We start from the raw sequence: 13,165 nt of genomic DNA, 5'->3' as shown, positions 1-13,165 counted from the left end.
GTTGTGCAAATTACATGATGTTGCATGCAAGTTAAACATATATGCTTTGATGTGGATAGATGTCATGCAAAAGAGGACAGGGTTTGTTTGCATTTTCTTTTAATTTCTTTTTTTTTTCTGCATGCACACACCCACACAACGGCTGGAGGAGTAATACATAATGTGTAACTGGGTTACAATAATCTGATTACAGAATTTACTGAGTTTTTGGGTGAAAAAAAGGAAAAGCTAAATTCCTAGATTACCAGCTTTGGAAAATAAAGAATATATGTTTCCTGGTTTACATGTAAAAGCTATGTGAATGGAAAGAGAAGAATTTATGTTGTAGACTCCAAAAGATGCGTGATTTAAAAAAGTCTATAAAAGTGGGACACCTTGTGTATTGTGTAGATTTAACCTCCAGAGACCTGTGCTTTGGTTTGGTATGCATTTTTAATTTCTCCAAAGTATTTGGGATTATTAGGACCAAAGAATTATAAAAACTAAGCATCGTCTTTCAACAGGAAATAGTAGTTTTTGTAATAACAACAACAACAAAAAAAGTCCTCTTATGTGGACACTGGGATTATTTCAATATTTATATTATAATTTAAAAAAATGTGTATTTCAATACCTGTACATGGCTGAGCAAAACCAGATTTGCAGAAATCCGAACATCCTCAAACAAGTACTTGCTAATTAGCGAGGTTATATCAAACTAGAAACGTTTTAACCTTAGAATTTGATGGGGTTTTGTTCCTCGTCCACTTTTGTCCTGTGATCGTCTGTAGAATGAACCTGATGAAATACCCATTATCATGTTTTTACTGACTATTGTATTGATTCTTTGGCAGAGTGAAGTGTCCACTAACAAGGACATCAGGTTTAAATGAACCAGAATAAGTTGCAATAAAACCTAAAACTTAATGTCCCCATATGTGGATTCAGGGTTTCAAATGAGCCAATGTTAGCATGCTATGCTGAGTGGGGTACACCCTGGACAGGTCTGATGAGAATCATGATTGAATATTTAATGGCATATCTGTGTGCTCACGGTGATAGATTTTATCTTGGAACACTGCGGTGCCAAACCAAGTTTTCTAGCAACAACTGCTAGCATGACTGTCAACTGCTCTTACTGTATAAAAATTGCTCCAGTCCTTGTAAATGCATTGGCTTAATCGTTACATTTCCATTTGCATTCAAGGCGTGTGGTTTTGCAAGTAGAGTTTAGCTACATCAACACACAAGGCTAAAGTCTCACAACATTCAAGGCCATTCAAATCTATCAGCTTGCTTTGGCTGAGAGTCATTGATTATATTTCATTCCAGATTACATTATTGAACACAATTTAAAGTTGGACATTTATAATACTGTACACAGCCTCTGTGAGAACACTGGGCCCTGCTCGTGAGGACACAATTACACAATATGGATGTTTTTTATCATTAGCCGTGCACAACTTTCAGCTTTACAGCGAAGCTTAATCTCGAAATCACTGCCGTCTAACAACATCTAACACTCTCAGAGCTCAGGGCATTTGTTTTCGATCGAGAGGTAGTTAAACACAAGAGCTATGATATTAGAATAGTTTAATGAAACATTTCATTCATCAAACGTTACAGGAGAATCAGAGCAAGGGGATCAATGCTGACACGATCCTACAATCCTGTACCCAATCCCACCCCCCATCCGCACACACACGCACACAGGCGTACGAACACAGACACGCCAAAGCAATAATTGTAACCCTGAGTCAGTAGCATTCAGAAGCTGACCTCTTGGCAAACCCCCAACCAGCACAAGTTAAGTGTTCACCGCAGGCTAAACAACATCCCACGAACAACACACGCAGACATGCACCCACACAAACACAAAGGCACACGCATGCAGGCAGACGCAGGGCGCAGGCGTAGGTCAGTGGCTTGGGTCACAGTACACACCCTGCCGCCAGCTGGTCCACAGCCTCAGTGTCAAATCAGCTTTAACACACTGACACAATGCCTTCAAAACACTCGCATACGTTCTGCAACACTGCTGCGGCACGCTGAGAAAAAACTGACGCCACCCGAAGGAAGAGAAAAAAAATAACGCGGAAGAACACTCCTGAATTCATTCACACGCGGTCCATGCACAGGCAAGGTCTGCCTCTGTCGGTCCTCCACTTGCTCCACTTCTGTCTCAGCGCTAACAGTTAATAGAGCTACAATCAAAAATAAGCAACACAATCTCACTTGGAAATTTGTGAAAAATGTTATTTTTATTTCATAAATTTCTCAGTATGGCACATGAACAGAGATTGAATGTTCTGAAAAAGATTTGGCACAGAACCTTGAAGCAGAACAATTCCACCCTCCTCTCGCACATCCACACACACACACACACACACACACACACACACACACACACACACACACACACACACACACACACACCCCGTGACATGTTCCTCCAGTGTTAATACGCACATCTGTAGTTGTAACAGGTTAAAACACAGTCTTAAGAAACAATCACAAGAACAACCATAGTCAATATTGCAGAAGAAAAGCCAAAGAGAAACAAAGAAGCAGATGGAGGCCATGTTTAATTGAACAGAGGGAAGGAAATATCAGAAGCCTTGTTTTGTTGTGGGTTTTGTTTTCCATTTTCCTGAGAGAGGATCGGAGTGGTTTAGGGGGTGAATGGCAGCATGGGAGCGACTGTGTGTGTGTTTGTGTGGATCGAGGGGTTAATACAGAATCCCAATTCGACATCTAGCTGCAGGGGCGTGAAAAATGGCAGAAGGAGAAGGTGGGAGGGGTGAAACAGGAAGTATGAGGTAGATAGAAAAGAGCAGAGGAGGAGAACAGAAGGGTTATGGGGATGAGAAGCATGAGAGGAGGAGAAGGGAATAATACAAGACGCACTCCTGCGAGCAAGTGAGCATATGAGTATGCTGCGTGTGACTCAGAAGGAGAGGGAGAGGCCGTGACTGAAGCTTCAGCTACATTTCTGAAGGAGAGGGCAAGAAAAAGGCAGAGAAGCAGGAGATGTCAGCCATGCTCCTCCTCTGCCTCCCTTGGGTCGGGGACAGAGAAGAGTCATTCACCCTCCGGCGCTGGGTGACATATAAGCACCACGGCGGCCCTTCCTCCTTCATGTCTTTATCTCTGCTGCTCACAGATACACAAACACGGATACAGTGCGCACTCAAATGCAAGCCATTCGGACGTATGCATAAATATGCATACTGATGCAACTCATGCAGATATACAAACACACACACAGCACATAGAGTCTGCGCGTGTGTGTGTAAGAGAGAGACATTTCTGCACACATCACACATTCAAACATGTTCACACATGTGGACTAAAACCTACATAGATATGGAGTGACAGGATGTCTCTCAGTGTCATCTTTCATTCGTCCTGTCGTCCTCATCTCTTTTCCGTCTATCTGTCCTTTCTGTTTCTCTATTTCTGCCTGCCCTGTCCTCCCTTGTCACTGTTTCCTTTCGGCCCACAGGGTGGGGAAGCCCAAGGCGACAGAAGCTGCGCCGCGGCGAGCGGGCTTTACTGTCTGGTGTATGTGCCGCGGCCGTGATGCGTTGCACACAAACACCACGGCTTGAGGACACTGGAGGCCACTTTCGTGCCCACCGTAAGTCGCTGGTAGCAGTTCATGAACATAAAAATATAACTTGTGAGGTTGGTGTCACATAGAGTGCACGCAGAAATGAGAACAGATGTGAAATGAGGGTACTAAGGGCCAGACTGGATAAATAAATCAGCACCAATGAGAAAAGCAGCGTGCCTCACTGGCTGGTATGTGGGGGTGGAGACCAAAAAAAGGGTAAAGAAAAATCAATATCTCCAGTAAAAGTGAATTTCATATTGATGACTGTTTACAACCGTCTCCTGCCTTTTTAAAACTTCTTCCACTGCAGGTCTGAATCTAAGCCTCAGCTGGGGAGGCTTATCTGGGTCGGAGCTGATTTCTGCGCTAATTTCACCTTTCTCAGACCAGTCGACTTCAGAGCCCATATGGGCTGACGTCACGTCCTCTGGGGAATCTGCCACCCCAATAGGTGGGTAAGTTTTAGGCATACTCATTATCAAGCCATCAGCTTAGATCAGCTTAGATCCTCCATAAGGTGCTCCCGAATTTAGACTTCAAAGTGTTGAAATGTAGTTTATGGCTTCTGCCCAGCTTCAAACAAACATCACACACGGCAGAGTGGGATTATGATGCCGAGCCAAAGTTCCCATAAACAGTAAATCTGGAAGCTGAACTGTTGCAGATGGAAGGGAATGCACGTTTGGAAACGTAAGTGTGAGCCGGTCCGCTGAGAGGAGCACAGCTGCTGGGTCAGCACATCCGTTAATAGTTAAGGCCAGTTCAGGACATTCCAGCACAATTCCACACACATCGCAAAACTGGAGAGGAGTTTCCCACTGCACTCCAGGGCATGAAGTTGCTCCAGAAGCATGTTCCCGAATCCCAACACGATCTGCAACATCCCAGATTGTTCTCAAAACACAAAGCTGTGTCTGAAAGTGCAACATGGTCGCTGTTGGGTGAAAACCTTGCACAGCTTCTCTGGCTGTAAGAAAAACAGGCTTCTTTTGAACTTCAAGATTTTTTTTTACCCCATGCAGTTGTGACACCAACACAAATGGCAGTTTAGTCTCAGTGCAAATTTCAAAATGTAATCACTCCACTGATGTTCAAAATTGGAGTTACAAGATTTCCACATGACAGCGATGATATTCTCCTTTATAAAGCATTCATGAGAAGCTCTGTGTTAAGCAGCGCTCCAGCTTTAGTATTTCCATTAATCGGTACTTTACAATTACATGGACTCTGAGCATGTCCCATTTTACTATTTCAGTGAGTCTGTGGATTTTTTCTCAGCTTTCTTCTGAGCTGAAGCTCTTAGGCCCTCTGACCTACAGCTGAGTGACACAGAGGAGATAGTCATCTGGGATGAAACACCACTCATCACTCTCACGTCACAGCCCACACACACTGACTGCCCTCTCCGACTCCACGCAGCTGAAAGCTCACAAGACGACCAAAATGGACATCTTGTGACCAACGACAGTGTTTCCAAGGCAACGAGGGACTAAGCCATACACTAATGTCTCTGCAATTCTCAAATTAAGGACACCTTCACAGGATATAAAGCTCACGCGCGTGAACTGAAGCACTATGGCAGTGGCTGAGAGGTTTGCATTAACCTCCACTGCACTCAGCCGCAGATTGTTTAAGAAAGCTCCACCTCAATCAATAAATTAGTCAGCCTGTCAGTGTCGGAGGACGTTGCGTGGGTGTGTGTGGCCCTTGCATGTAGACATGCTTGTGTGTGCGGTCAGGTTTGATGAATGGTTGCAGGGCGGGCTTTTCATAGTGATGACACAGAAAAATGTCTGTGCACATCTCATCCCGAGCTCCAAGCAGCAACAAAAAAAAAAATTCTTCATTCATAATGCGAATGAGCAGAATGAGCTTACGAGCTGGTGCCACCAAATCGGACTAATGTGATGGTGATGAAAGCAGGCCCTGGCTGCCAAACATCTTAAAGTCGTGGCGAAGCAAAGTGAACCATAGTGAGATTGGGGGTGGAGTCTCGATGACACAGTGGTGCACAAAACACTGGCGCGCTTATCAGAATCACACCAGCCGTCCCGTGAGGTGACAAGCTGCAACATTTGGCCCCTATGAACCATCATGGAGACCAAGTGAAAAAAACAACAGCAATAACGATGCATATAAATTACAACCAGCGTATGCATTTGACCTCTGCAGAGTGCAGAAAATTAGCACTGGTGCCTAAGCACATGCATCATTGACACCATGAGTATCAATAATGCATTGAGCTCTGCTGTGGCTTCACGGCTATTTTTAAAGGTTGGTTGACAGAGAAGAAATTAAGCAGTGTGGAGCTCACACAGGGCTTGTAGTGCTGAGGTTAACATGTGTGCCTTGCCATCCTCAGGGACTGGTGTGAATATGGTTGCGTTTTCTAACATTACTGAGCTGAACTTGGAATGTCCTCATTTCTGTGATTACACAAACCTCGCCCACCATAACAGAGGGGCCCCGAACCGTTCCATGTGCATCGTTACGGTTATGAGTAAAAGTCACATCAACGTCAAGGCGATTAACCACAAGCACAGCCAATGAATGTGCACATTAAAAATCACTTAAGCTTCACCAACAGGTGTTACTCTCTTATGTGGCTGAGCCAGAGCAAAACAATGAAGATAAACACTAACAGGAACAGACCTTTAATCATTTCGGTTTATCCTTATATGAAGAGGAAGAGGGAAAGAAGATGGAAGGGTGGGCTTCTTAAGGGGGGAAAAAAAACTTTTGGTTTTTTACTCAAAGTGTCACTGAGAAGATCATAAAAGTAGCCCGAGGCAGGAGAGAGAGCTGGTTTAAACTGGGGATTTAAAATGGAGGTCTGACCACCCCTCCTTCCTCTTCCTCTCCTTATACGACTCAGCTAGCATAAGCCCACCTGAACATGGGCACACGCATGTGCACGCGTGCACACATTGAGCAGTATTCCATCAACAACGGGTGTAACATCTTTTGCCATAAACAGCACACCACTTCAAATGTCCTGATGCTTTCCCTTACACAACAGTAGAACAGGCATTTTATAATCCCGAGCTGTACATGCAATAAAAACACACATTCGCTCTCACACACACCCATATCCTGGTGTTTTTCACCTATTCCCTGAATGGGTGAATGAGCAGGTCCCTTCCTGCACAGTAAACACAGCATTTCCATTAGATTGTTGGGAGTGTGTTCAGTGCGCTGTGACTCAGACACTGCAGCACTGTGACTGTTTGTCTCCAGCTCAACCACTGCGCTCTCTAACACCAAGCCTCAGTAACATGGCCTCTGGTTTGTGCCACTTCACAGGAGCTATAGGGGCTACACAATGCTTTTCAAAGTGATGAGCTACTACAGGGGATGGGCAGGGCACGCAGTATCTGAGGAATTAGGGGTAAATAGCTTTTATAACAGTCTATGCTTTCAGCCAGCGATAAAACTGACACACACAGCACTCTTACCCATGAGCATGCCCACATGATAGTTTCCGTTATTCGCACACACAGAGGAAAATGAATATGTAAATGAGTAGTGAATGGGAATATGATTCCTTTCGCTGGGAAACGAATATGTTAATGGCTGATGATCCGCATGAGGGTTAATCACAAGTGTGGGTTGCATACATGTGTTTAGCAATGGTGTAGGGCCTATGGAAATTAAATGCATAGGGGATAGGGGGATGTAAATTGCATGAACAATAAGTGAGCATTGTGGTACACATGGTCGCTGGTGTAAGCAAATTAAAAACATTAACAAGGAACATGACGGGGGCAAATTACCTGGCAAAAGGGGGGGTGGTTGAAAGTCTCTACTGTCCTCTGACTCAGTATTCGAAACCTAAATCAAGACACTGTGATAAGGGCTGTCGCAGCGGCAACAGTTGCCAGGGAAACCTGATGGCAGGATGCTGAGGGTTGGAGCGGTGGAGGGGAAGGGGGAGTTTTATGTGAGGGCATGAGTACAATGCTCAGGTTGATTTGCTACCACTGAAGGAACACTGGCCAGCTCGCTGAGATATGGGACCTCAACGAAACGTGACTGACGAGGGGCAACGGGATGCCTTATGAGGCGCTGATGGTGACGCCGTTTGGCGCATTAGTCTGAGCGTGTAGTCATGACAACGATGTGTTGACACAGCGCAAACGCACTCTGAGCACTGTGATGGCGATGACATTCACGAAAGTACAGAGTGAGCGTGAGTGAGATTGTAAACCAGAGCAGGGCCTTTCCTGTCCCCCTGTGCAGAAAAGAAAAATAAAGGACCCGGTGCTGACCATTTCACATTCGCTATGTCTCATCTCAAGAAGAGCCAAAGAGATACAAACAGTGATATCACAATTGAAGTTGATCATAACATAAAGAACAAAATAATAGCCACCAAGTTTCACAGACTTCAACTGCCATTTTATGTGCCAGGTTTTTTTTAATTTTTCAAAGTGACCTCTGCTAACAGAACATCTCTCATAATTATAACCAGTGTAATTAGCTAATTATAATAACAATAACAATATTACAATAAAGATAACACTTGATTTAAAAAAAAACAAACAAAAATAATGAAACTAGATAAAAACCCAAAATGAAAAACACTTATCATAATAGTTTTGTTTTTTAAAAGAGATCTATAAGTTTCTATATTTTTTCATTTAACTGTCCTTTTACTTTAGAAAAAATGTCACCCACTGTGTACTGTACTGTATGCCAGCTTCTTCTCTACTGAACGAGCATTGCTTACCTTTAAAAAAGTGCTTGGCAATGCCTGTCGTCCATTTAGCTCCTTGCTGCCATGAAATCCACTCATACACGATAACACTGAGATACAGTTGTGTAATAATCCTCTGCAAAGGTGCAGTCTTCGTCAAAGGTACATGTCCTGTCTGTAATGCGTGATAATATGAGGGTTCCTCAGAATCAGAGCAGAGGAGTCAGTGACGGCTGGACTGAGGAAGCCATTTTGAGGGCCCGGTTATTTCCTGCTGATGCATGTGGAGCTCACTTAGTGGAACGCCGAGTCTGTCCCACTGATGTTTATTAGCCGACAGGATCAGTCATAAACAGTGTCATACACAAATGAAAAAAGTACTTCTCAGTTATTTGTAGGCCTGAGTAGTATTAATAATGCTCATATGAATGATAATAATGATAACACAATAACAATATGTCATATAATTATTGTTATATATCTTAAAGTATATGTTGAAACCAGATGTTTGAGTTTTCAGAGCATGCTAAATTAGCATGTGCAACAATTTAGTAATATGTACAGTAAAATATTGTAACATATCCTTGATCGTTTAATGTCCTATGACAAATAAAGCTAAAGCTTGTTATCATTATTAACATTCTGATCATTATTATTAATACTGTACTGTATTTCAAAGTCATATTTTGGATCTTCCGCCTCCTGTGACCCTGTTTATGTGAATGCGACAGGAGAGGGAAAACACTTTCTGTGGCTAGAAAAACGTTGAGATCAAAATAAATTCACTCAAACACGCCGTTTTTTTGTTTTGTTTTGTTTTGTTTTGTTTTAGCTCCTTCTCAATGGTTGCCACTCTCCCACGTGTGTCCTTATGCAGCACAGTCAGAGTGGCCATTTTGTTACAAGTTGAGAAAAGTTGTAAAGGAGAGCCACTAAAACAGCAGTGTTTTTTTTCTTTTGATATATATATATATATATATATTTATATATATATATATATATTCTTCAGTCCTTGTAGATTTCAGTCAGAAGCTTAATAAAGATTCTTTATAATTTATTTCTTTGAATGAAAATATATTTACGGTATATATAATATGTACTTTCTGTCCTTTTTATATCTGTCTTTGTCCTTAATGTCTTCTTCTGTGATAAAACTTTGCATTTCTTTCCTCTTTCCAAGAAGACAGTAGCCAGTAAAGTGTGAAGGGGAAAAAGTGAATATGTGAGAGTGAAACCTCTGAAAAAGCAAACAAACAAACAAAAAACATAAAACAATTGTTTTTGTTTTGTCTCCCTGCAAAGTCTGATACGTATTTTGTGGACTACATCGCTGCACTGCTCTAATTTTGCTTTGTCTGTGTTTTAGTGCTTCCTGGAAACCTGGGACCATACCATTTACCCAAATCATTGTTTGTTATTCAGTGTTTCTGCCAAACACTAATCTGACAACATGTCCAATGGCCAATATTATGTCTCCCTCCAAGTATATACACCGGATGTGTCTGGAAATATACTAAGCAATCTGTATAAAACCTAGAGAGGCTCATTGCACATTCCACTGAGTTGGCTTTATCTTGGACTTTGGCAAAGACTCTAGCAGGTTGCACACATTAATGAATGATCGTATACGTTTTTGTCTGTTAGTTTTAACAGTGTTATGGGTGGGACTACTGCTTATCAAATACTGTTCTGTCTGCTTGAATCTTCCTGTCTGCTTCCCTCTGTCAACAGACTGACAACACAAAGCAGATACTATTAAATTTTATCTGAAATCAGTCCATGAGGACAATAGGCTACTATCAGTCTGATGCACTCATAGGTGCAAGCTTTATCAATGTCTCTATTCACCATTCCTTTCTTCTTAACCCCACACTTCTACCCTCATGTTTTACTCAGATTTGAGTCTCCTGCACGTTTTCCTTTGAGCCACTCTTAAAAAGTAGTGGCTCATTCTGGCCTTTTCCCATTAGGCCTTTCAGAGAACTGTGGAGACCCAGCTGGGGTAGGGGCACAGGAGAGGGCAGGGTGCCACTTGAGGTTGGTCCCCCGCAAGTGGAGGTTGGAACCTGGGAACAGGATATGTTCTGTGACTGAGAGCATGGTGAGGGATTGTTGTTGTTGTTGAGGCCAACACCTGAACCTGTGCCCAAGCCCAGGCTCATCATGTTGTTGTTGAAGTGATGGGTTTTATAGTAGTGGTTGATGTGCTCTGATCGTGCCAGGTTTGGCAGGTTGACTATCTCCGGGTGATGTAGCCTGTGGCTCTGGCCCCCTCCTATTCCACTGGTTCCGCCTTGTGTCACGGTGGAGCCTCCTGAGATGCCACTGCCTCTACCACTGGCCCCAGCACCAAGCTCATCCTCCACATTGATGATCTCAATGGCACGAGCAGGGCCATGGTGTTTATGCAGCTGGTGCTGCTTCCTCAGCTTGTAGAACACCACAAGCATCACTGCTGCCATGAAGGTAATGGCTACGAAGCAGCCAATGATGATCTTGGTGGTCTTCATCACATCATCCAGGCCTGAGAAGCCTGGTTCAGTGATGGGCACAGTGAAGGTGGGTCGAGTGGCCCGGGGAGAGGAGGAGGACCAGCCAGCAGATAGAGAGGAGTCTGTAGTAGGAACACCATTTGGCCACAAATCAGAGGGAGTGGGGCCAGGGTGGACACTAATGAAGGTCTCATTGATGGCGACCAATGCATAATCGTTTCCTCCGCCAGTCTCCACAGTTTCTACAGTAACTGTTGTAAAGTAGGTATAGTTTACACTTGCATCAGCAGCTGTAACATTGAGGACAGCAGTTGCTGTAGTATTACCAGCAGCATTCGTGACCATGCAGGTGTATTGGCCAGTGTCTCGCAGGGTGACATTTGTGAAGTTGAGTGTGCCATCATGTAGAACGGATATCCTCACCCGGTAAGAACCGTGGGTCATTAGAGTGCCATTAGGGGTGATCCAGTTGACAGATGTTGTGGAAGTGCTTGTGCGACACTTAAGCTCAGCCGCCATACCCTCAGTGACATTGAGGTCTGTAGGTGGTTCCACAATGACAGGTGCATAGCAGGTAAAGTGGCTCTGGTCAAGCTCTCCAATGTACTTGCCCTTTAAGAAGGGGGGAGCATGGCAGCGGGCACAACAAGTTGTGTTGCTGGGCACCGTCTCCTTCAACCACCAACTAAGCCAAAGAACATCACAGTTGCACACCCAGGGATTGTGATTCAGATGCACCCTCTCCAGTTGGTGAAGAGGTGTGAAAAGATCATGGGGCAAGGAGTGCAAGGAATTATGGGACAGGTTGAGCTCTTCCAGGTTTTTCAGGTCATCAAAAGCATTACGCTCAATAACTGAAACTTGTGAGTGCATTAGCCACAGCTTGCGAAGAGACACCAGGCCTTGGAAGGAACCAGGACGGATTATCTCCAGACGGTTTCCTGACAGCTCCAGTTCCTCTAAACGCACAAGTGCTGTAAGCTTGGGAATGTCTTTCAGCCCACACATGCCCAAATTCAGGTACCGTAGATTAATGAGGCCCACAAAAGCCGCATCAGAAATGAAATCCAACTTCTTGAGCTCACCCAGGTCCAGGCGACGTAGCGAGGGCACGCGGTGGAAGGCATAGCCTGGCAGAGTCTCAATAGGGTTGTTGCGCAGCCACAGCTCCCGTAGCTTGCTGAGGTACTCAAAGGCATGTGATGGCACCAGTGTGAGGCGGTTGTCGAAGAGCTCCAGTGTGTTGAGGTTGGGGAGGCCATTGAAAGCTCCAACTTCAATCTGACGTATCTGATTCTTGGAGAGCTGTAGGATTTCAAGGTGCCTCAAGTGCTTGAAAGTATCTGACTTGATAACCTGAAAGGACAAATAATGATGGAGTTACTGTACAATATATGACATGTTAATGTACAGTTTACAGACAGACTAAAAGATGTGGTTAAATGATGATGGAATGTGTCGGATAGATTAAAAAAATGTGACAGCATTCCACATAGTGGATAATCGCATACACCTTTTTTTTACTGACTTTTATTTTTGATGTATTTAGAATAATGGATAATGGATAATAATACAATGGAAGAATGGATTTTGACACAGCTGCAGTACTGTCATATTAGAGAATTTAGATACATATAGCTTGCAAAAAATTTCAAATGCATGTCAAGAAAAGTGTCTATTTTTTCTGAGAATGCTAAGGAAGAACAAACTCCCTCCACCTCTCCTGAAGAACTTTCACTGTTGCACTATAGAGAGCATGCTAACCTATGGATGTACGGTGTGGTATGCAAGCCGCACCGCAGCAGACAAAAAAAACAACAAAACAAAACAAAAAAAAACAGCCACAGCAGGTCATCAAGATGCCTGTGTGCATTGTAGGGTCCACTTCCACATCTAGACAAGATCTACTTGAACCATCTCCTCAGACGAGCCACAAAGATCCATAGGAACCCCACTCACCCATGACAATCCCTGATCAGTCGCCTCCCCTCGACTCAGAGTCATGAGGCCAGCACCAACAAAATCAAACACTGCTTTTTCCCCATGGCTGTGAAAAGGCTGCCGAAGGAATGTACCATCCTTGTACCAAGCACTTGACCTCAAGCTGTCACTAGAGATTACTGCCAAACAAAATTTAGTTGCAACTTGTGTGCAAAGACAATCTCAAGTTCTTAATTCTTAAAAATATGATTTAATAATAAGATTTATTACTCTGCTTAAGATAGTAACAGCTGACCTTTCCATCCCAGTGACTATTGCTGGGATAGTCAGACAGGGACACGAGCCAAGGGTCACTGTTATGTTACCAGTAAAACAAAATGCATCTGATGATAGACAGAGTTATAGTAAGCGCACCGATCCATGATTAAAGGTTGTAAATAG

At 43.6% G+C, this 13,165-nt stretch overlaps 1 protein-coding gene across 1 annotated transcript in view; it reads right to left on the bottom strand.

The window, feature by feature from the left end:
- Window positions 1-2,221: 2,221 nt before the first annotated feature.
- lrrc4ba (leucine rich repeat containing 4Ba) overlaps window positions 2,222-13,165 on the bottom strand; it is a 36,016-nt gene continuing 25,072 nt past the window's right edge. Inside the window, exon 3 of the mRNA XM_047572564.1 lies at window positions 2,222-12,139. Coding sequence (XP_047428520.1) covers window positions 10,184-12,139 — 1,956 coding nt within the window. The 3' untranslated portion in view covers window positions 2,222-10,183. The remainder of the gene's footprint in view (window positions 12,140-13,165) is intronic.

This window comes from Mugil cephalus, chromosome 20 (genome assembly GCF_022458985.1).
Source record: "Mugil cephalus isolate CIBA_MC_2020 chromosome 20, CIBA_Mcephalus_1.1, whole genome shotgun sequence".
NCBI lineage: Eukaryota > Metazoa > Chordata > Actinopteri > Mugiliformes > Mugilidae > Mugil > Mugil cephalus.
The sequence above is the reverse complement of the archived record's forward strand: the minus strand, read 5'-3'. Positions and strand labels throughout refer to the sequence as shown.